The sequence below is a fragment of the Staurois parvus genome, unplaced genomic scaffold, assembly GCF_062004578.1.
Source record: "Staurois parvus isolate SC_StPar_1 unplaced genomic scaffold, SC_StPar_1.0 ptg000251l, whole genome shotgun sequence".
Classification (NCBI taxonomy): domain Eukaryota; kingdom Metazoa; phylum Chordata; class Amphibia; order Anura; family Ranidae; genus Staurois; species Staurois parvus.
In genome coordinates this window covers 6706238-6727512 of record NW_028318047.1, presented here as the reverse complement: position 1 = coordinate 6727512, position 21275 = coordinate 6706238, and the positions used below count along the sequence as shown (strand labels likewise).

At 39.8% G+C, this 21275-nt stretch overlaps 1 protein-coding gene across 2 annotated transcripts in view; it reads left to right on the top strand.

Moving 5' to 3' along the window:
* MCM3AP (minichromosome maintenance complex component 3 associated protein) overlaps positions 1 to 21275 on the top strand; it is a 105887-nt gene that overhangs the window by 33794 nt on the left and 50818 nt on the right. For both annotated transcript variants that reach the window (XM_089680871.1, XM_089680872.1), the window contains exons 8-12: positions 3061 to 3258; positions 9466 to 9734; positions 15198 to 15360; positions 18029 to 18189; positions 19860 to 20092. In XM_089680871.1, coding sequence (XP_089536997.1) covers positions 3061 to 3258; positions 9466 to 9734; positions 15198 to 15360; positions 18029 to 18189; positions 19860 to 20092 — 1024 coding nt within the window. The remainder of the gene's footprint in view (positions 1 to 3060; positions 3259 to 9465; positions 9735 to 15197; positions 15361 to 18028; positions 18190 to 19859; positions 20093 to 21275) is intronic.

Below are 21275 nucleotides of genomic sequence, written 5' to 3'. Positions count from 1 at the left end.
AAAAGTTGAAGTTAATTGTTGCGATTAAACAAGTTCAAACCAATTGGGATGTCATGCATTTTTCAGCACAAACAAGGCATACATTAAAAAATACATTGAGTCTTCACACCAAAGCATAAGATTGTCTTATGTTGGTAAACGTATACAATATTTTGAGGATATTGGGCTCAATTAATTTAATGATATCAACGGTTATAAGGTCAGTGGTAAAATAGCTTAATTTTGTGGGAATTCACTTTAATAAAAAAAGCTTTCGTAAAACCACATGCGCTATATCTTTGAAGTGATGCAATATTTTAGTAGTAAAAACTTTACAGTGAATAGCTAGTTGTTAAGTAGCCGGCACCTGCTGCCTCCTTAACGACCTTGATTCCTTTGCTATCGGGCTCGGCTGACAACAGAATGTTGAAAAAAAGGACAAAACAAGAAAGTCTGGCATAAAAAACAATCATGGCCCCTGCAAACCCATCCCCCCCCAAGTCCATACCAGGACCTTCAGGGGAGCCAGTTTTTTGACAATTTATTTTAAAAAAAAGCGCAACAAATGTCCCCCAAAATAAATCCAGTGTCTATCACGATGAATGCTACCCACCAACCTACAAGGGGAGAAAAAAATGCACCTGATGCTTGCCCCACTCCGACTGGCAGCTCCGATTCCCACCAGACACTAAATAAACAAAGGGTCATGCTGAGTGGACAATGTCACAAGGGGGTGGTGGTCAGCCACGGGTATCCTGCCCCTTAAATTAGCGGTGGGTGGGCAGCAGAGCTGTCAGTTTGCTGGAACTAAGCATTGGGTGCAGACTGTTTTTTAAAAATGTATTTATTTTGTGCTGATTGTTGAGTGGCGTTCACCTTGACTGATACTGGATTTACCCCAGAAAACTTTTTTTGGGGGGGTCTTTTTTTTAATTGTGTACAAATGGCTGAACTGGACCAATATGCCTTCATATAAACCTGAGCCTTTCTTGTTTTTTTCAGGCAGATATGTAGCAAAGTTCTTTACCCCAGGGCTTGATAAATTTTACTTTGAATCTAGGAGACAGCTAAAAGGTTAGAAGCCAATTGTTTGAATGATAATTGCACAGTTGATGCAACCATGTACCCAAATTAAATTTTTGCATTTTTTTGAGACAGGCCTTTCTTTTGGTGGTTTTTAATCGCCACTGGTGTTATTTATTGCTAAACAAACCAAAAAAGACTGATTTTAATTTAAAAAAAAAATTTAGATTTTTGTTCGCAAACTTTGCAAAGGAGTAATTTCTCACTGATGAGCTGCGCTGAAGAGGCTGAACTGATAGTCAGTGCCCTGATTTTCATTGTAAATTGCAGAGTTGCCAGTTACCAGCTCTCCTTTCCTCCAGCTGTGATAGGCTGATCACATGGTAAAGGGCAGCTATGATTGGCCTTTTATCTCGATCTGTAATCACATAGTTCACCCCTGGGGTGCGTAGGCATGCGGGGTTCTGGGAGGACGTCGATAAATGCCCTCCCAGAACTAGTTGACCTTTGCTGTATCAGTCATTTGGCTATAGCATGGTCAGCAACTTAGAATGGGCTGACAGAATCCCAGGCGCCAGGGCACAATTTCTAGTCCCCATATCAACCTGGGATTTGTTGATCCCTGCCTTACCCATAAAATTGACTTATAAATTATGGTTAAAGTACAGATTCTCTTTTAGTGAACTTGTACTGAAAGTAATAGTCTACTCCCCCCCTTAGTACAGCTTGCTGTTGATCACTTTCCTTGCTCCCATTCCAGGAATCTTTAGTGTGTCTTTGCCCATTGCTGCACCACCTTTCTAGTGAAAATATCCCTTCTGGCCTGTCTTGAAAGTGTGCATGCGTTACGCAGACCCATTCACTTCTATGAGTGAGTTGTATTTTCATAGGACAACTGGGAAAATGCCACCCATGAGAACAAATGGGGCCAAGAGGCGCATGTGCACTATAAAGATTGGTTTCCGGATACATTTTTGCTAGAAAGGCTGGTGCTGGGCAAGGTCACGCAGTGGAAATTGCTGGAACAGGAAGCAAGGTCAGTGATACTGTACTGAGGTGGTGGGGGAGGGATGTGGACCATTACATAAAATATTTGTTCGATAAAATAAAACTTTTAATTGCTTTTGTGTCACTGTTCATGCAGAGTTTTTCTGTCTTTGGAAACTTTGTTAGAAGGCCTGTAGCTTTCTCTAGTATTCCTGTGGTATTCTATCTGGAATGTGTCAGTATACATGAGGCGAGGTTTGCTTTGGCAGCAAATATTTTAATTACAGTAGTTTCATTCTTACAATGGGAAAGGTATACAATAAAATAACCAATTTGGGCATGTGTGCAACTGGCTGAAAAAACTCTCTTAGGATTTATAGGATTTTTTTTTTTTTTTGGCAGTCTAGATATCAGATTGGTTGGGGGATTAAACGGAAGTGGAAATAAATAGGTTGGATTAAACTGAAATGGAAATAAATGGCTAAGGCAGTGCAGAGCTTGTGTAATGGCATTTCCAGGACTGCCACATGCAGCCGTCTGTTGAGATGCCTTAGAAGAGGTGGCTGTATGCAGTTGTACGCCAAGGGTTGTATAAAGCACCCACACAGGTACTGGCATATGACCTGAATGCAGATAGTGTGCATTTGGAACATGCACCATTGTGCATGAGAATGCTTTACTCAAACCCTGGCACTCAACTATGTACAGCCACCTGTTCTATAGCATCTGTGGGTGGCTGTATGTGGTGGCAGCGGATACTAGGAATGTCATTACGTCTACTCTTGCCTGTTTAAGCTATGTTTGAAAATAGAACTTTGTATTATTCTAAAACTAATAAACGTATATACTCATATACAGGGACAGACTGACAACTCATGGGGCCCCCGGGCAATAGGGGATCATGGGGCCCCTGTGTCCTCGCCCACACTCAAACCACACCCAAAAAAGCCTTTGAAAGGTACCAGGGGCATCTTATGGCCCTACTGACCCCGGGCAATGCCCGAGTTCTCGAATGGTCAGTCCGCCCCTGCTCATATAGTGTAAAAATTGTTTTTTGTTTTTTTTTCTTAGATTGACCATGCTGCTGCCATTAAGGAGTATAGTCGTTCGTCAGCTGATCAGGAGGAACCACTTCCCCATGAACTGCGCCCTTTGCCTGTGCTGTGCATGACAATGGATTATCTAGTTACTTATATCATGGACAATGGGGAGAACAATTACAGAGATTGGTATGATTTTGTGTGGAACCGTACACGAGGAATTCGAAAGGTAAGAATGGACTAAGATTTACAGAGAACACATTGTGACTGCATAAAGTAAATTTCACTAACTCAACCATTTTATACTTTGAAATAATAATGTGCTTTTTAAAGAGCAGAAACTCGAAAGTGTTATTTTATTAGCTAGCTTGTTTACACTTGTTTTGCTCTGTGTTTGGATCGCTCTTTAGGGCATTTGACATGAGGAGTTATTGCCTTCTCACGGCCTGTTTTACCACCTAAATACAGAACAATCAGGTGGATTGTGATTCCTGGGTGGTTGCAGCACAGCTCCATTCTCTTGAATGGGTCGCACTCAGTGGCAGCTCTAACTCCCTGCCTGCAGTTCTGTTACACATTGCGGAATGCCACTTTTTAGGCTTGTATTCTGTACATGTGCTTTCAAGTTTCATTTTTCTTGTGAGTATATGTGGTCATTGGTAAATGCTTGAACAAAATAGTATTAACCTGTGACTTTTTTTTTTTTTCGTTTTTGTGGTTGCCACTCATCCATCCATCTGCTCTGGAGCTGGGAACTGTTTCATCTCGAGGTATTGGTCTTAAGCTGTTCATGCCTTTCTTGAGATAAGACATACAGGAATGGTGAAGGGAACAGTTTTGTTTGTGGGTGGCATCCTGTGTAAAGATTCACCAGGTGATTTAGGTCGACACTTGTGAAGTGTGACTTGGGCTCACTATTACATGAAGAATTTTTAGGAGAGCTATTTGGACAGTAAAAGACCTTATATTTATGTATTTTTTTTTAATATCTGCACACTGTTTAATATTGGACACTTTGTTAAACTTGTTTGGAGGATCAAAATTTGATAGATTAATGTGGTGGAAGTTCACAATTTTGTGGGTATATTGTGAATTTATTATTCCTACATACTTTATAGGTGTCAAGTATTTTTTTTTTTTGAGTGTTTCATAGCGCTGTGCTATATGAAGGATCATGCACTTAAGTTCATATTTGTGATATTCCATCAGCTGAATTTCTACAGTTGTTTCACATATATTCCACTTTCAATTTACTATTCCTGCCCTTAACATGGTGTCTGGGCTTGATTCTCCTAGACCAGTGGTCTTCAAACTGGCCCTGGGGCCAAATGCAGCCATTTGCTTGCTTCATCCGGCCCTTGGGGCACTATTCTTCTCCATGATATGAGACCCTATTCTGCCAACAGATTTAAACAACGGGGCAACGTTTCTCCCGCTGACATAAACAATAGGGCACTATTCCTCCCCATAATGCCAAATGTGGCGATGTTTAAGTCCACTGATGCTACAAAAAATTCCACTGCCGCTGCCCAAAGTTTGGCCCACTAAAGTCTGAAGGACAATAAACTGGATCTTTTGTTAAGAAAGTTTGGAGACCCCTGTCCTAGACCCCAAAATTCTGTCAAAGTGTATCCACTTTCTCTTTTGATTATTTCATCAGCAGATTGTAAACAACCCGACCAAACCATTCTTTGCATCAAGCGGTTCTTGGCACACTTTCTTTGCAAAGATTTTTGTCCTGAAATGATCTAATCCTCCCATAGTCTACCCTCCTGTGCCTCGCCTTAATAAAGCTTGATCATTATCCAATGAGATTCTTCTTCCTTTAAGGACCTACTTACAATTAATTGTTCAGTCTTAATATATCTACTCCTTGTGGGCTCTGCCTTTTAACTCATGTTCTCCTATGCATTTACTTCCCAAACTTTGACTCAAAATCCCTGAGCAGGGGCCTGTCCACTGTTGGCTTTGACACTCATTGATTGTATTGATCAGATGACTGTGTCATTGAATTTTTTTTGTGATATGATACTTAATGCCAGCTGTTTTTTGTCTTGGGTAACTCTTTTTTTCAAGATCTGCGGGGAGGTCTGGCTTAAGTGCTGGTTGGTAAAGCAACAGTGTTATGAAGGTCTTGTTACGCTTCTGTTTGTGATAGTCTTCTTGGCTCTTCTTTGGGTGACATCACTGCATGAGGGTCTGTCCCTGCCTGTTTCCTCAGAGGTGGTGAAGCACCTTATTGTTTTGGTGGGGATTTTGGAACCCCACATAGCTGTTGTATATATGAAGGAGTTGGTATCAAAGGTTACAACTAGAGTTCCTACTGTATCCCTCACCTTGATTCTTGAGCAGTGGTGGATGGACCTGCTTTCAGTAGTTCAAAGACTGTTGTGCCAGGAATTTTTTTTTTTTTTTTCAAGTCACCCTGGTTGACAGGTTCTAAGGTCTGTACTTCAACCTCTTCAAAGTTTTACAAACCAGAGGAAGTGTTTGACCCAGCTTGGGCTTAAAGGCTCTCAAAGCTTTGTACATACTCACAATTTTCACATAAATCTGATCAGTCCTTTCTTGCTTTCTTTTGTTGGGTAGACTTTTTGGCATTCATTTACAATAAAGATATATATATTTAACTTTTTTTTTTTTGCTATCAGCGATACCGTAGTTTTACATTGCTGTGAGCAGCCACCCCAATCAGTTTGTGGTCTTTCCCTCCACCCTGCGATTTTCACACAGTTCCCTGCTGTCAGTTCTGGGTCTTCTTTGTCTGAGTTATTTGGTTATCAAATTCCTGGACGTTCTACTGCTGTGAGAACAGACCTCTCAGACCTTGGACTCCATTGTGTCAAACACCGTGTGGACCTTGGAGGACCTCGGATGGATTTTGAACCTCGAGAATACCTCTCAGACCTCTCCAGAGAGTTTCAACAGAACAAACTTACAGTGCGGGACACATACTGTGTTGTGTTACTGGTTGTGGTGGTCTCTGGTCAAGATGGTCCAATTACATCCTTGAACCAAGATGCCTACCAATCCCTGGCAATGATAGAGGTAAGATTTTTATATTTTTTTTATTTTTCTTTATTCTCCCTTTACATTGGCAGATTATCCTGAAGGATGCCAACCTCCTGGATTAGGGCTGTTCTGAACCATCTGTTCAGGGTTGTTGGTCTCTGGAAGAATCAAAACTTTCAGTCAACATCCTAGATTTACAAAGAATTCACCTGTCATTACTTCACTGGACCCTCCTTCTGATTGGTCAGCTAGTCCAGGTTCAATTCAAAAATGCTACTACTGTGTTTTATGTTAATAATCTGGGGGGCGCCAGGAATATTACTGTACATATCCAGGGTAAAAAGCTGGTTGACATATTTTCTCATAGGCAATGAATCCAACTCGGAAGAAAAGCCTTTCCATCCGGAGGCAGATGTGGACTTGCTAGCATCTGGTTTCAACAGGAAGCTGGAGCTGTGTGTTTTCAGGACATAGAACCTGACTATGGTTAGGGCAGGTGCTTTGGTCTAGTCATGGAATCCCTGCATTTTGGTTGTTGGCTCTGATGGCTTTACTGTTGAATCCCAGGCTCTGAGAAACAGGGGCATATTGAATTCCTTAATCCCAAACTTGTTACAAGCTCATAAATCCTCTTTCTGCAAGATTTTTCATCAAACATGAAAGACATATTTTCACTGGTTGGAGTGTCTGGGGGGTTCCCCACATGTTGTTGTGGTGGGCTGTGTTCATCCTTTTCTTCAGTTGGTATAACAATGCAATCTTCTTCCCTTTTTGCTCCACCTGTTAGGCGTCCACTCCAACCGTTGTATTTAAATCTAGTGTTATAAATAAAAATATGCTCAGTGATCAACAATAAAGTACTTTTCTGTATATAATCCCAAAAATCCAAGATCTGTAAATAAAGTCCAATTTTAAATTAGAGTCCAATAAAGAAAATACGTGTAGTCCAAAAGTTACTTCCAGTGTAAAAAACGAAAAAAACATACAAACGAACGAAAACTCTCCACTGCTTGTAAACCTTTGATTACCTCAAAAAAAAGAAAATTAACATAGTGCATTATCCTTTATAAAAATCTCATTAGCCTGTAAGATTAATTCAATCTTATTCACCCAAGTGAAAACAAGTGTATATATCAAAAACGCATACACATGTGATATACTGTGCAAAACCATGCATGTGAAACACTCTGCTGTGCTACAAACTCATAACACAGTGCACACTTCTATTGGGGTAAGGAATATATACCCTTACCAATGTTCAAAGCAATATATGTTTTATGATCTTAATCCACAGAAAATTTCTCTGGTGGTATAAATCTTTGTATGGATATCCTCTGGATTAGCTTTATATGGATCCTTCCCCCTAGTAACTTGGGAGTGCTTCCACCATATACGTCAGCCCGATATCCATATACAAGGAAGAAATCATAGCGTAATACTGCCACATACTTAGATCAAAAAGCTTTTAATTATCCTGCTTACATTAAAACATCTTTAATCGCACATAGCATAACAAGACCTGTCTGCCATCCGGAATCCAGGAGAGTCCCAATCGTAACTCACAGCCGAGATTTTGCCCTCTCCAAGATGGCCGCCACTCTACTTCCGGAATTCTCGTATGCGTCTGACGTCACCTCCCTTTGACGCGTTTCGTCATTGGACGTAATCATAAAGGGTCTAGTGTTGTTGGTGATATAAAGATCTCCTTTTGAACCCCTTTTTGACTTTTTCTTCGTCTCAATATCCTGGTAAGGTAGCCTTTCTTGTGGTCATCCCTTTGGCTAGAAGGGTTTTTAGACCAAGAATCTCCTTTTTACTCTAAATGGTCACTGCCTTTTGCATTAATTAGGATATTGTGTTAAGTTTTCTGTGTCCAGCATTGGTTCCTTCAAAGATCTCGCTCCACTGCTGAATGTGCTAAGGACCATGAGGGATCCCTCTTACCTACTTCAGGGAGTTCATTCTTTTAGAAGTGATTAACCCTTTGGGAGCTGCAGAGGTAGCCTAAAAAGGGACTTGTAAGCTTCTGGGAAAATTAGTGAACCAATCACACAAGTATGAAGATATATTTCGAGGGAAGTTCTGTACACCAACTGTGTACAGAATGCCCCCAGCCTGTTATATTACATTGCAGAAAATAGGATTTTGCACACACCATAAAATCCATTTTTTCAGAGTCCATTAAGGGGCACGGTTCTCTCCCCTCATATGCCATCATTCTTGTTTGGACTGCTTTGGGCGGGTGGGAGGGGTTATAGCCTCTAGTGGGCCGGCCTTCTGTTTATATGTGCCTGGTGTCCATTTGTCCTGTAGGATGCTTTATAACCTTTGGACTCAGAAAAGAATTTTATGGTGAGTACAAAAACCCGATTTCATTTCATAACTCTGCCTTTGTACTAGAAAATAGAATTTAGTTTTATAAGTGAGTCAAATTGTAAAATTAATATGCTGTTTTTGTCTACAGAAACCCTTAAAGCTACTGTTGGTCAAACTAGGAAAAAGGCATATTTGTTTTCCATCTTGTTACGCCTTTTGTTTATAGATTGCATAGAAAACAATTTCAAATCATTTTTGCAAGTGATTGTGGCCGTATTAGTGCACATGTAACAAACAATTGAGTACCGTTCTTGATACTTATTTATTTGCACTAACATTTGCAAGACCGTATTGCCAAAACATTTTAATGTATTTATTTTGATATGTACTACCCCATTTTTAAAAAAGTTGGGACACTGTGTAAAATCTACATAAAAACAGAATGCAATAATTTGCAATCCAATATTTTATTCACAATAGAAAACACCAAATGTTTAAGAGATTTTGTGAAAACTGTGCACCTTCGCTAAAAATTAAGAAAAAAAATTTAATTTTGAAGATAATGGCAGCAACACATCTCACATTTGGGACAAGGCCATGTTTACCATGGTGTAGCATCCCCTCTTCTTTTACCAGCACTCTGTAAACATCTGGGAACTGAGGAGACCAGTTGCTGGAGAGAAATTTTTTGTCCCATTCTTGCCTGATAGAGGATTCTAACCGCTCAACAGTCCTGGGTCGTCTTTGTCGTATTTTCTGTTTTTAAGATGCGACAAATATTTTCAATTGTGTAACGGTCACTTGGTTGGCCGAGCCACAATAATGTCACTGCTGTGCATGCGCACAGGAGTCTCATTGTCACGGCACAGACAGTTGCTGTAAATGTACACTGAGCTGCTCATACGTGGCTCAGTGTACTTTAATGGTAACAGGCAGGAAGAAGCAATTATGACAGAAGAGACCAATTTGGGGTATCATCTATCATAAAAATCCTACCTATAAGCAGTTTTTGGGTTCAGTTTTTTACTTTGTCATTACATGTTCCCTTTTGAGGATATTGGAACATAGCAATATCTCTTTATAACTTAGATGGTATGTTTTCTTATAGGACATCACACAGCAGCACTTGTGTGACCCTGTGACTGTGTCTCTAATGGAAAAGTGTATGCGATTTCATATCCATTGTGCATATGAGCTATGTGAAGAGCCTATTTCCGCCTTTGATCCAAAGATCAACAATGAGAACTTAACAAAATGTCTTCAGAGCTTGAAGGAGATGTACCAAGACCTGCATAATCGTGGAGAGACTTGTCTTTGTGAGCCAGAGTTTAGGGGTTACAGCGTTCTCCTCAACCTAAACAAAGGAGATATTCTCAGGTAAATCACGGACAGTGTTATTGCTTATAAAGTAGGATGTAAACTTTGGCTGAACCTTTATTAAAAACTTTGACTTAAAGTATAACTGAAGGCAGACCTTTTTTTTTTTTTTTTTTTTTAAGTTTTGGGTACAGTAGAGTGATTAGAACCCCTGCCAGGTTTTCATTGCACCAGTTAGAGAGATTCACCTTTTTCTATTTGTCCTTAAAGACAGGAACAGTATGTCAAAGTACCTAAACAAAGACCTTCATAGCAGAATCCGCTGTTTACCAAACACTGAGTTTTAAAAATAAGTTACTTTTGAAATGCCATTAACACCTCATAGTTTAAGAGATTTCAGTGATTGGTGTTTGTTTACTTTGAAGTATATTTGCCAATTTGTCTGCCATGATGCCATATAGACCATTCTTTATCTTGACCAGGGGCGGACTGACCATTTGGAAACTTGGGCACTGCCCGAGGGCCCGGGGTCAGTAGGGGGCCCCATGAGATGCCCCTGGTACCTTTTTCATAGGCTTTTTTGAGTTTGGGCAAGGACACAGGGGCCCCATGATCCCCTATTGCCTGGGGGCCCCATGAGTTGTCAGTCCGCCCCTGATCTTGACACTAGGATAAATTACGGTTTCTGTATTCATCTTCAAATGGCACCTATTATGAAGTGTTGCTTGATTTTGTGGCATATACTGTAGTTTGGTTTTAAGGTTGTGGTTGGTATAACAAAATATAAAGGAAAAATGCAGCAATATAACATTTTTATTGTACAAAGATGCTATGCATGTCATTTTTTTAAATTGCAATTTAATTTATATTTAGCTTATTTTATAACTAGTTCCAACTGTGTCCTAATATTTGTAATCCTTGCATGTCACAGCTGACTTGGGTACACATATGAAAAGCATATGACAGCAGTAGTGTTTACTGGTGTGATATATCTCTAGATGTCTTTTATCAAGAGCCCTTTTTCAATATAACATTTTTAACATTTTAGGTTCTGTATGACATAAATAGATTTTTAATCACATCTGATTTATACTGTAAGAAATGTTGCCCATAGTATAAACAATGCCTTCAGGACTCCAGTAACTATAGAGCATGTGCAGAATATAAGAGCCAGGTGAAGCTGCTACCGTTTGTGTACAGATGCACCAAGGGTCCTTGGGTCCAAGGTGGAGCACTGCCAGTTTAAAAAAAACTAAGTTTTTGGAAGGGTGGAAAAAACTGCTTTCAAAAGGGAGCCTAATATAGCCTGTAAATGAAGGTAATTCAAAATTATTTTAATGTTAACATACACAAGTTTTAAATGTACACAAAATTTCATGGGATGATTTTTGTTGAAAAGAGTGGTCTGACATCCAGGCTCTAGTAATTGCCAGATTGTAAGCTGGCTCATAGATCTGGTTAGGCCACTACTGCTTGAGCTTTACTAAAGTATTAAAAGGATGGGAGTGCCACGTCAGCTTGTATAGCTTTTAAAAGAGTTTAATTTGCAACAGCTGTTGTGTTTTGGGGTTTCAGCAACCCCCCCCCCCCCTTCATTAGGGCTACAAATTAGACAATAGAGAACATACAAAAATTCCCTAAAACATGTTCAAAGCTATATATCATGTATATAAAAGTTTTTAAATACCTTAATGCAGTCTTATTAGAGCCAATAAAATAGGATCTATTTACTAGACTAGTGTTTCTCAACCTTTTTTCAGTCAAGGCACCCTTTAAAATTATACACAATCCTGAGGCACCCCTTTGTAAAATGTAAAAAAAACCTAAAATAGTTTTTCATAATGCAGCAACATCCACAGACATAGGACATCTAAAGTTGGAGGTGATTTATTCTTCCAAAGCAAACACATCTTTGCACACTGGTACTGACTAGTATTCCAATGTTTCTCTTCTCCCTCACTTAGCTAATGGGACCGCAGTGCTGACTGAGAGGGGAAAGAAAAAGATGCTGTGCAGGCATCTGACATCCTCCTTATCTACTGATGACATCTTTAAGTGTTAGGATGCTGGCTGGCTTGTATACAATTTATGGGCAATTTTAGGCATAATGCCAAGCACCCCTGAAGATGCCTTAAGGCACCCTGGTTGAAAAAGGCTGTACTAGACTACTGTATTTATGGATTGTATGAACTGGATTTTATACTTTACAGTTCTTATTCATTTTGTTTTGTTGCCATAGTAAGAACACATTTAGGTCTGTACTTCTCATTTGAGCTCTTCTTTTTTTTCTTTTCCTCAGTTTGGGTCTAATAAGAATGCCTCAATATATTTTTACTTTAATTTACACCCTGTTCCAAATTATTATGCAAATGATATTTTTCTCATTTACCTAAATAATTGATGTAAATAACAGCATAATTCTCATGTTATCAACTATTAAGAGTACAATTCAAATTTTATTGAACAAACCTAATGATAACAGTATTTTTTTTAAACATAAACTTACAATGCACTGTTCCAAATTATTACACACAGTAAGTTTCAAAACACTTTATAGGTTGTAAAGAACTGAAAATTGTCATTTGTTGTGTTTGCAGCATATTTACTGAAATCAAAAGCTATTTCAATCAAACTTTTAACAACATTTTAACTTTTTAAGCATTTTAACAGGTCACGTTACATTTTAACATAGGACCCCTTATTTGATAGCAGCTTCACAAGTCTCTTGCATCCATTGAACTTGTGAGTTTTTGGACAGTTTCCGCTTGAATTTGTTTGCAAGATGTCAGAATAGCCTCCCTGAGCTGCTGTTTGGATGTAAACATCCTCCCACCCTCATAGATCTTTTGCTTGAGGATGCTCCAAAGGTTCTCAATAGGATTGAGGTCAGGGGACTGTTTGAAAATTAGTCTTCATGTGTTTTATGGCCCAATGTAGCCGTTTCTGCTTGTGAGCATTGGTTAGTGGTGGCCAAATAGAAGGTTTATGCACAGTTGCAAGACTCTGGAGGACTCTACACCTTGATGTCCGTAGGACTCCAGAGGCACCAGCAGCTTCAGAGCCTTGTGGAACGCATAAAAAGTGTTCTAGCAAAGTGGGCTTTCACGCGTTTCATAAGTAGTGACTTCCGTCTAGCCACTCTGCACAGGGCTGTCTTTAATGTGGGGCAAAAGGGGCAGAAGCCCAGAGCCCAGTCATTGTCGTGGGTCCCTAAGCAGCTGCCCCCTGAGCCCTGCTCCCTGCCAGGGTTTTTTCTGTTAGCCTTAATATGCAGCGCACCCCTCAACCCTGCAGTCCATACGCAGCGCACCCCTGAACCCCGCACTCCATGTACCTTGGCAGCCCATCCTCTGAGATGCTGCTCTCATTGGGCTTTGTTCCTACCTGCATAGTTGTGTGTTCTCTGCTATGCTCATTGTTCTAGAATTTTCTGTCTATTGGTGGGTCTTGTCCCCTCCACAGTCTGTGGTGTGCAGGAAGGAAGGCGATTGTGTGCTATAGCCTCTAGCAACCAATCAGTGAGCTGTAATGATGTGCAGTAACCTCTAGCAACAAATTAGTGAGAGGTAATAATGTGCAGTAACCTCAATCAACTAATCAGTGAACAGTAATGATCTGTTATAATCTCGAACAACCAATCAGTTCTCAGTAATGATGTGCAGTAAACCTCTAGCAACAAATCAGTGAATGGTGATGATGATGATGTTGAATAACCTCTAACAAACAGTGGGTGTGTAGTAACCTTCAACAACCAATCCGCAAGCAAAAATTGTGTTGTAAGCTCTGGCAACTGATCAGTGAGCAGTAATGCGTGTGCTATAACTTCTAGGAACCAGTCAGAGAGCAATAATAATATGCTGTAACCTCTGGCAACCAATCCCTGCCTGATCTGCTGCAGTAAACTGATTGAGTCTAGCTGCTATTTATTGTAGGTCACAGAGTATGGGGGGGGGGGGGGGTCGGCTAGGGGGGCCCCAAAAAAATGTTTGCCCAGGGTCCAATCAATATTAAAAATCAGTGGAGGGCTGCACTGATGGTTGTCCTTCTGGAACTTTGTCCCATCTCCACACAGGATCTCTGGAGCTCAGTCACCATCGGGTTTTTGGTCACTTTTCTTACGAAGGCCCTTCTCCACTGCTCACTTTGACCAGCTGTTGGAAGAGTCCTTGTGCCATACTTTTTCCATTTGAGAATTATGGTGGCCATTGTGCTCTTGGGAACCTTCAGTGCAGCAGAAATTCTTTGTAGTCTTCTCCAGATCTGAGCCTTACAGTAATCTTGTCTCTGAGCTCTGCAAGTATTTCCTTTTTGACCTCATTGCTTTTGCTCTAGTACAGTATGCCAGGACTTGACAAATTTGCTTTGAATCTAGGAACCAGCTAAAAAAGTTAGACAGGTTTTTTTTTTTTTGGGTTGTCCGATCCCGGGGCAAGGCAACTTTTGGGCGACAAACTTACACAATGTGATTTGCTGTGTGAAAATCACAGCAAAACCACACCACGTGTTACATACCATTTGAAATAATAGCACCTGAACCTGCTTTTTGTGAGCACAGTGATTCTGCCTCAATTCCAAAACACCCAGGTGTAAATGGAGCCCCCCTGATTCACACACATGCGATTCTGGATGTGTTTTCTAACTTAGATTTGCATGACCAACTAGATATTATGTGTTCCTATTGAGGTGGTTTACACGGATGCAATCCACACGCCTTGTGTTTTCAGTGCCATTATGAAAAGGGTCCTGTGCGAGTTTGTAGTGGTGCGTTCCAGACTCGCAAGTGATGAAGTAGAGTGGCATGCGTAAAGTGGTCACATAGGATTGCTGTTGACAGGAGTTTTTGCATTGAAGTCAACGGGAGGGCCTTTTTTTTTGGCATTGAAGTGATAGCATGTGGCTTCACAGCCGGGTGCCCACACTGAAGATGCCGGCCTCCTAGGATACAGGAAGGCCGGTGAAACAGGCTGCGGGATGGTAAGTGGCTGTTTTTTAAAAGTCAGCAGCTACAGTTTTTGTAGCTGCTAACTTTTATTTTTTGACAGGGTAAGTGGATCTCTGCTTTAAATTTGCAAACCTTTCTAAAATTCCGTTTTTACTTTGCCGTTATGGGATACACATAGACTACTGAAAAATGTATTTAAACTGTAGTATCAGGCTGCAATACAACATATGTGATGGGGGTCTGAATACTTTATGAATGCACTGTATATTACAATGGACATTGCGTAAACTTGTAGTGTGAGGGCATAACATGGCAAGATAATTTATCAGATAGAATTGCCAGGGTATGAAGGGGAAATATTATGCTAGGAAGAAGTCCACGGTTCCCAATTTCTTTTCCATTGCTTAGCTTTGCCTCCTGAGGCCATACATCAGCTTGTAAAAAGGTAACTTATTGCTTCAATTTAGAGCGGATTAGCTTTGTGTCATAAAAGGTGAGAAATTGTTTCTCTCGGTTCAGTTTGTTATAATGTTGTCATACTGATTTGTAATTGTTATAGGTTTGTTTCTATGTATTTTCAGAGAAGTGCAACAGCTTCAGGAGTCAGTTCGTAACTCGGTGGAAGTGAAATTTGCTCTAGCGGTGTTCTCTGCCTTCAACAGCAAAAACTATGTGCGTTTCTTCCGACTGGTCCGCTCTGCATCATATCTTAACAGCTGCATATTACATGGCTACTTTGGCCAGGTATGGATCAGATGTTGATTTTAATTAATATTGAAAGTGATATTGGCTAAATGAGGATATGTTTACATCACAATACATGTATGCTATAATCGTAATCTTGTCACTTGCGTTGCGAGATTTTACTTGTTTCCTGGTCTGGGGATAGTTGCCACTGAGACAGGAAGTGAGGATAAACCCCCTTATGGGGACACAAACTCTGTCAGTTTTACATTGCAGTCTAAGTTGTCTTTATGCTACCAAGAAAATTATGATTATTTTGTTAGGAGTGGTTTTAAAAAGAATAGGAGAGAGGTTATTAAAAACTGGTTAAAAAAAAAAAAAAAAAAAAATACTGCTACAGTAAATGTAGATTGCTGTTCAGTGGTGGTGATAACAGATATTAACCGCTTAAGGACCACCCTATACTGCTACAGGGCAGCACCTGTGCGCAGAATCACGTGTATATATACGTGATTTCGCATTTCCGGGCAGGAAATGGAACACATCCTCCGCCCCCTAGTAAAACACTCCCTGTTAACCCTTTGATTGCCCCTCATATTAACCCCTTCCTGCCTAGTGCCAATAGTACGGTGTCAGTGCTTTTTTTTTTTTTTTTCTTAGCACTGATCATTGTATTGGTGTTGAAGTTAGTTCCCCCCGGTGTCAGAATGTCTGCCACAGTCCTGCTAAAAGTCACTGATCGCTGCCATTATTAGTAGAAAAAAAAAAAGTCCCATTATCTATACCGCCATTTGTAAATGCTATAAGTTTCACGTAAACCAATTAATTTACACGTATTGGGATTTTTTTTTTTTTTTTAGCAAAGACCTGTCACAGAATACATTTTGGCCTAAATTTATGACGAAATTTGATTTTTTTTTCTATATTTTTTTACTGGACATGTTTAATAGCAAAATGTCCAAAATATTGTTTTGGTTTTTTTTTTTTATTTCAAAATTGTCAGTCTTTTTTTTGCTTATAGCGCAAAAAATAAAAACCGCACAGCCTATCAAATACCAGCGAAAGAAAGCTCAATTTGTGGGGAACAATTAACCTAAATTTCATTTGTGTGCAGCATTGCATGACCGCGCAATTGTCAGTTAAAATAACGCAGCACCGTTGTGTAACAAATGGCCTGGTCATGAAGGGGGGTAAGTCCGCAGGAGGGCAAGTGGTTAAAATCTGGTTATAGACTCTCAGGTGCAGGTGGACCAACAGCAGGAAACTAAAACGTGGTTTCCTTATTTGAAATCTAGACATAGATGTTTAAAGTATATGCAAGCCCTCGCCTTGTAAAACAACAAATTCAATTTAAAATAGAAATGAAAGGCAAAATATTTGTGTATGTATAAAAAACATTATAAATCCTTTTTTTTTTTCTCCCCCCCTCACCCCCCTTGTTTTTAAGTGATCACATACCTTCTAAGCTTATGGAGCTGAAAATCGAGAGCTGAAATGGCAGAACACTGAACTTTCCAGTGAATGTCTGTGTGGGGAGGCATGTAAGCAGAAGTCTAGTCACTGGAGGAGAGCACAGCTAGAGAACTGACCACGCTTTGCTCTCATGCCTCTAGTGTAGTCAGTTTTAAGTAGGAAAGCAGAGGGACTAGCGGGAACACAAGGGATATCACAAAATGGAAACAATACAAAAAGAACAGGATACTTTTTCATACAGGTACCATGGTATATCAGGTACATATTAGCAATATGAAATGTTGGGTTTACATATTCTTTAATCCTAGGAGCAGAGTTAAAATATAAACTCTGCTTACTGTAAAACAACTTGCTCTAAGTGTCTTGCTTGGGTTGCTTTTTATCTATCCCGCAGCATGATCCTTTACCTGAAAATTAGCAAAAGCTTAACCATAGTGTGACCAGATCAGTTCATTTTCAGCTAACCACTTTGTGTTAATGCATTTGCCTTTTTAAAGGGCATGTCCTTTCACAAGTGACTTTTTAATTACAGGTATCTTTCAGGGGCTTGAAGCACTTGCTAGTTGCCTATCCTCCTGAGCAAGGCAAAACCACACTTGTGATTTGCAGCACTGAAGAGACTCAAGTGAAAAATTTAAATATTTTTGCTGCAGAAAACAGCTAGGGATATTTTAAAGCCATATTAAACTCAAAAACAAAAAGTAATACATTGCTGTTTCCCACTTCTTAGATGTGCAGGCAGAAGCTACATTAGTTTTCTTTTTTTAGGCTTTTTTATTTTTCCTTTTTCCTTTCTTTCACTTGGTGATCCAACCAGTAAGTCTGCCATTTTTCAACTTCCCATTGTGGGGCCTGCTGTCAAAATACGGAGATTGTGGGAGAACGAAAAGTGGGAGATTTGTCTAACCGCTCTAGAGTAATCTATCCGGCTAGAGCTGAAATGTCTGTTTGGAGCAAAGATCATAAGACCCTGGTGAGTCTACCTAAAAGTGTCATTTCGAATAGAGATGGAGACTAGTAAACTAGTAACTGCTGGCTTTATATATCTAATTAATCTAAAATAAGTATAAACATCCAGAATAGAATGTGTGTGCACTTTATGCATCGAGCAGGTGTTGACCAGTTCACAGGAATCACCAGGAGAAATAAACTGTAGTTCTATTTACCTCACAAGCATCAGACAAAATTCCAAATATCAGTCTTAGATTGACTGACCCCTCTAAAGTCTCATTTTCATGTGTTTGCTTTCTAACAGATACGTCGAAGTGCTCTGCAGGTCATGAATGTTGCTTATACTTTTAGTCCCCAGAGGCCCACCTTATTTCCACTAGAGGAAATTGTGTGTCTTTTGTTGTTCCAAGATGCCGATCGAGCTGCAGGATTCCTCACAGCTTATGGCTTAAGTGTGTCAGATGGGTAAGTAAATCAGATGTACAGTAAATTTTATGATTTGTGATGTTGCGTTTAATTAGAAAATTTTTGCTTTCTAAAGTAAACCTGAAACAAGGTGAACTGTCAGATTATAGAGAGCATCGTCCACATCACATCTCTGCCATTTAGAGAAGTCTTATATTTTTATCAATTAACACAGGCTTCCTCTGGTCCGCCAAGGTGGGTGGATGGAGTCATCACTCCATCTGTCCACCTCGGCCAATCAGAGGAAATTTTTTATTGATAAAAATGAGAGGCTCCTCCTTAATGGCTAAGATACAATATAGGTGACACAATATCTGGTACTAGAAAGGAAGTTGTACTGCTACCAGAACACAGTACCGCATACTGTACATACCACAAGCTCCCTACGATAGGGGTTACAGTCTAAACATCGTCCAGTTTCACTTACATATAAATTAATTTTGTACAAACTGGCTCAAACAATTTAAAGTGGAAAGAGACTCTGCTGCTTTCACAGATAGAAAGGGCTGCTTGGGCTGGCACAGTGGTGATGATGGGGGATTTTTACTACACTGAAATTGACTGGAGTAATGGCATTGCTGGAACACAGGACAAGCATTTATAAACCTATTTCAAGACAATTTTATGGTACAGTTCATAGAGGCCCCAACTACAAATGATGCTCTGCTCGACCTGGAAATCTCAAACCATACAGAGCTTTTTACTATTGTTCATATAAAAGAACATCTGGGTAGCAGTGACCATAACATTGTTTCATTTAACGTTGGCTGTAAACAACAAACACATGCTGGATAAGAGCACTTAACTTTAAGAGAGCAAATTTTCTTGCTCTCCAAGGCGCCAAATATTAGCATCAAAGAATATAGAACAGGAATGGGGATTCTTCAAAATGATTGTATGCAAACACACTGCAAAATATATTCTCATGGGCAATAAGTTTAAAAGGGCTAAAAATAAAACCTATGGGGCTCACAGCCAAAGTTTAAAAAAGCTATAAATAAGAGCTTTAAAAAGATATAAAAATGAAGGAACATTGTCATCATATAAAAGTTTCTAAGAATATAACAGAATACGTTAAAACTGAAATCAAGGCTGCAAAAATTCAAAATGAACAGATTGCAAAAAAGATTAGGACAAACCCCCAAAAATTCTTCAATAATATTAGTAAAAATGGGTGACTGGGGATAAAGAGAAGGCAAATGTATTAAATACCTTCAGCTCTGTGTACACAAAGGAGCATGGGGGGGCTCATGTCCATAATGGGGATGATATTGACATAGCCCCAAATGAACCACTATGGCTTAAAATTGCTATGGTTCTGAAATATTACGACAGAATAAAGGTGAATAAAGCACTTGAACTAGATGGCATATACTCAAGTATCCTAAAAGAATTGAGCTTTGTCATTTCAAAGCCATTGTTTCTAATTTTTAGGGACTCTTTAATGACTGGCATAGTACCAAGTAACTACTACTGTGTACAGTGTGTTCTAAAATAAGGTACTACTGCATCAGTCCAAGTGGTAATATCTTTATATGTTCATCTGTATATTTTTCATCAGTGAACACTTGGTTGTTATTGAAAGCCTATAAAAATTTAAGACTAAAAATTTTGTTTGAACAAAGCAAATAACCAATATAGTTTTGACATAACTTTTCTTCTTGTTTAAGGTTTGTAGAGCTAAACCGTTCTGCTTTTGCTGAACTTGAGGCTCCCTTGCAGCCAAAGAAGAGTCCATTCATCAGCCACAAATGTAGTGTATCTGTGGGACAGGTGGTAAATGGAGCCCCACTAACAACATTCTCTGTGCATGCACCAGTGTGTAGCTTTGATGCACAGAACAGATATACTGGATTTAGCAACTCAGCCGAAATAACCGTAAACTCAGGACAAGAACCCACAGGTTGGTCACAAAGTGAAGATTTCTGTACAATTTGCCATAAATTGTTAGCCATCTAGAAGCAGAGCAAACCACTGAAACAAGGCTTCTGGTTAACATATTGTGCAAATAGTACACTTCTGTCTGATATGCTTAATTCACTGTACCTATGCAGGCAGTCATGATTGTCACTAGGCTGTTCTTCTGATTTGGGCTACTTGTCTCTCTGTTCATTTCCAATATATGGGGGTGGGGGAATTAGTAGTTTACAAAGTGAAAAGTACATGGTTTGTGCTTTCAGTTCAGCTCACTTTAAGTTACAAGTGCACCTTTTCTGGCAAAATCTACAGGTAATCACTAGATTTGCTTTCCCAGGTCAACTTCCAGAACAGCAACCTGAGATTGGTTCCTCCCTCTACAGAAATTACATACAGAACAGTTAAAAACCACTCCCAGTTCCTCATCCATCCTTCAGTTTAGATAGGGTTTGCTAACATCCAGAAGGCAGTGCATTGTTTGTTTTTTTTTTTTGTTTTTTTTTGTTTTTTTTTTTCTTGCTTGCTCGGATAGCCATTTGGTCAATGGTACCCTTTCCTCATGCAGTTTGGATGGGCTGGTTAACCTTTTTCATCTGTGTAATCAGAGGGGTTGCCATACTTCTCTCAGGACCTGTCTCCTGATGCTCTTTGACCTGTGTGCCCAGTCATCTTACTCCTCACCTTGAAGTCTCCAGTTCTAGTCTACGCTTGGTCCCTAGTGGTTGATGGTAGCAATTGTGGATTGCAGCCCAGACCACCTTCCAGAAGTGACGTGTGGCCCATGCCTTGATTTGGGTGTGCCCTGCTCACTTCATGCTGGTCGTGTATGTGCACTTTTGGCTGCTGGCAGCCTGGGGAGTAGCACTGGCTGCTGATCCACCCAAGGCAGACTTGTGGTTTACTTGCCCTCTTCTCCTAAAGCAGGAACCTTCCTGGTCCTTGCTGCCTCCCATAGGAACCTCCTTTCATGGTTGCTTAGGAGGAAGAAAATGAAACGTAGAAACACTGAAAAGTGATGGCAGAAAAAGACTGAGTGGTCCATTGAGTCTGCTCATTTTTTGTTTTTTACCTCTTTGTCCGAGTATAGATCTGTGCTTGTCCCAAGCATGTTTGAAGCTATTTACTGTTGGTTGGCTCACTACCTCTGCTGGAAGTTTATTCCAAGCATA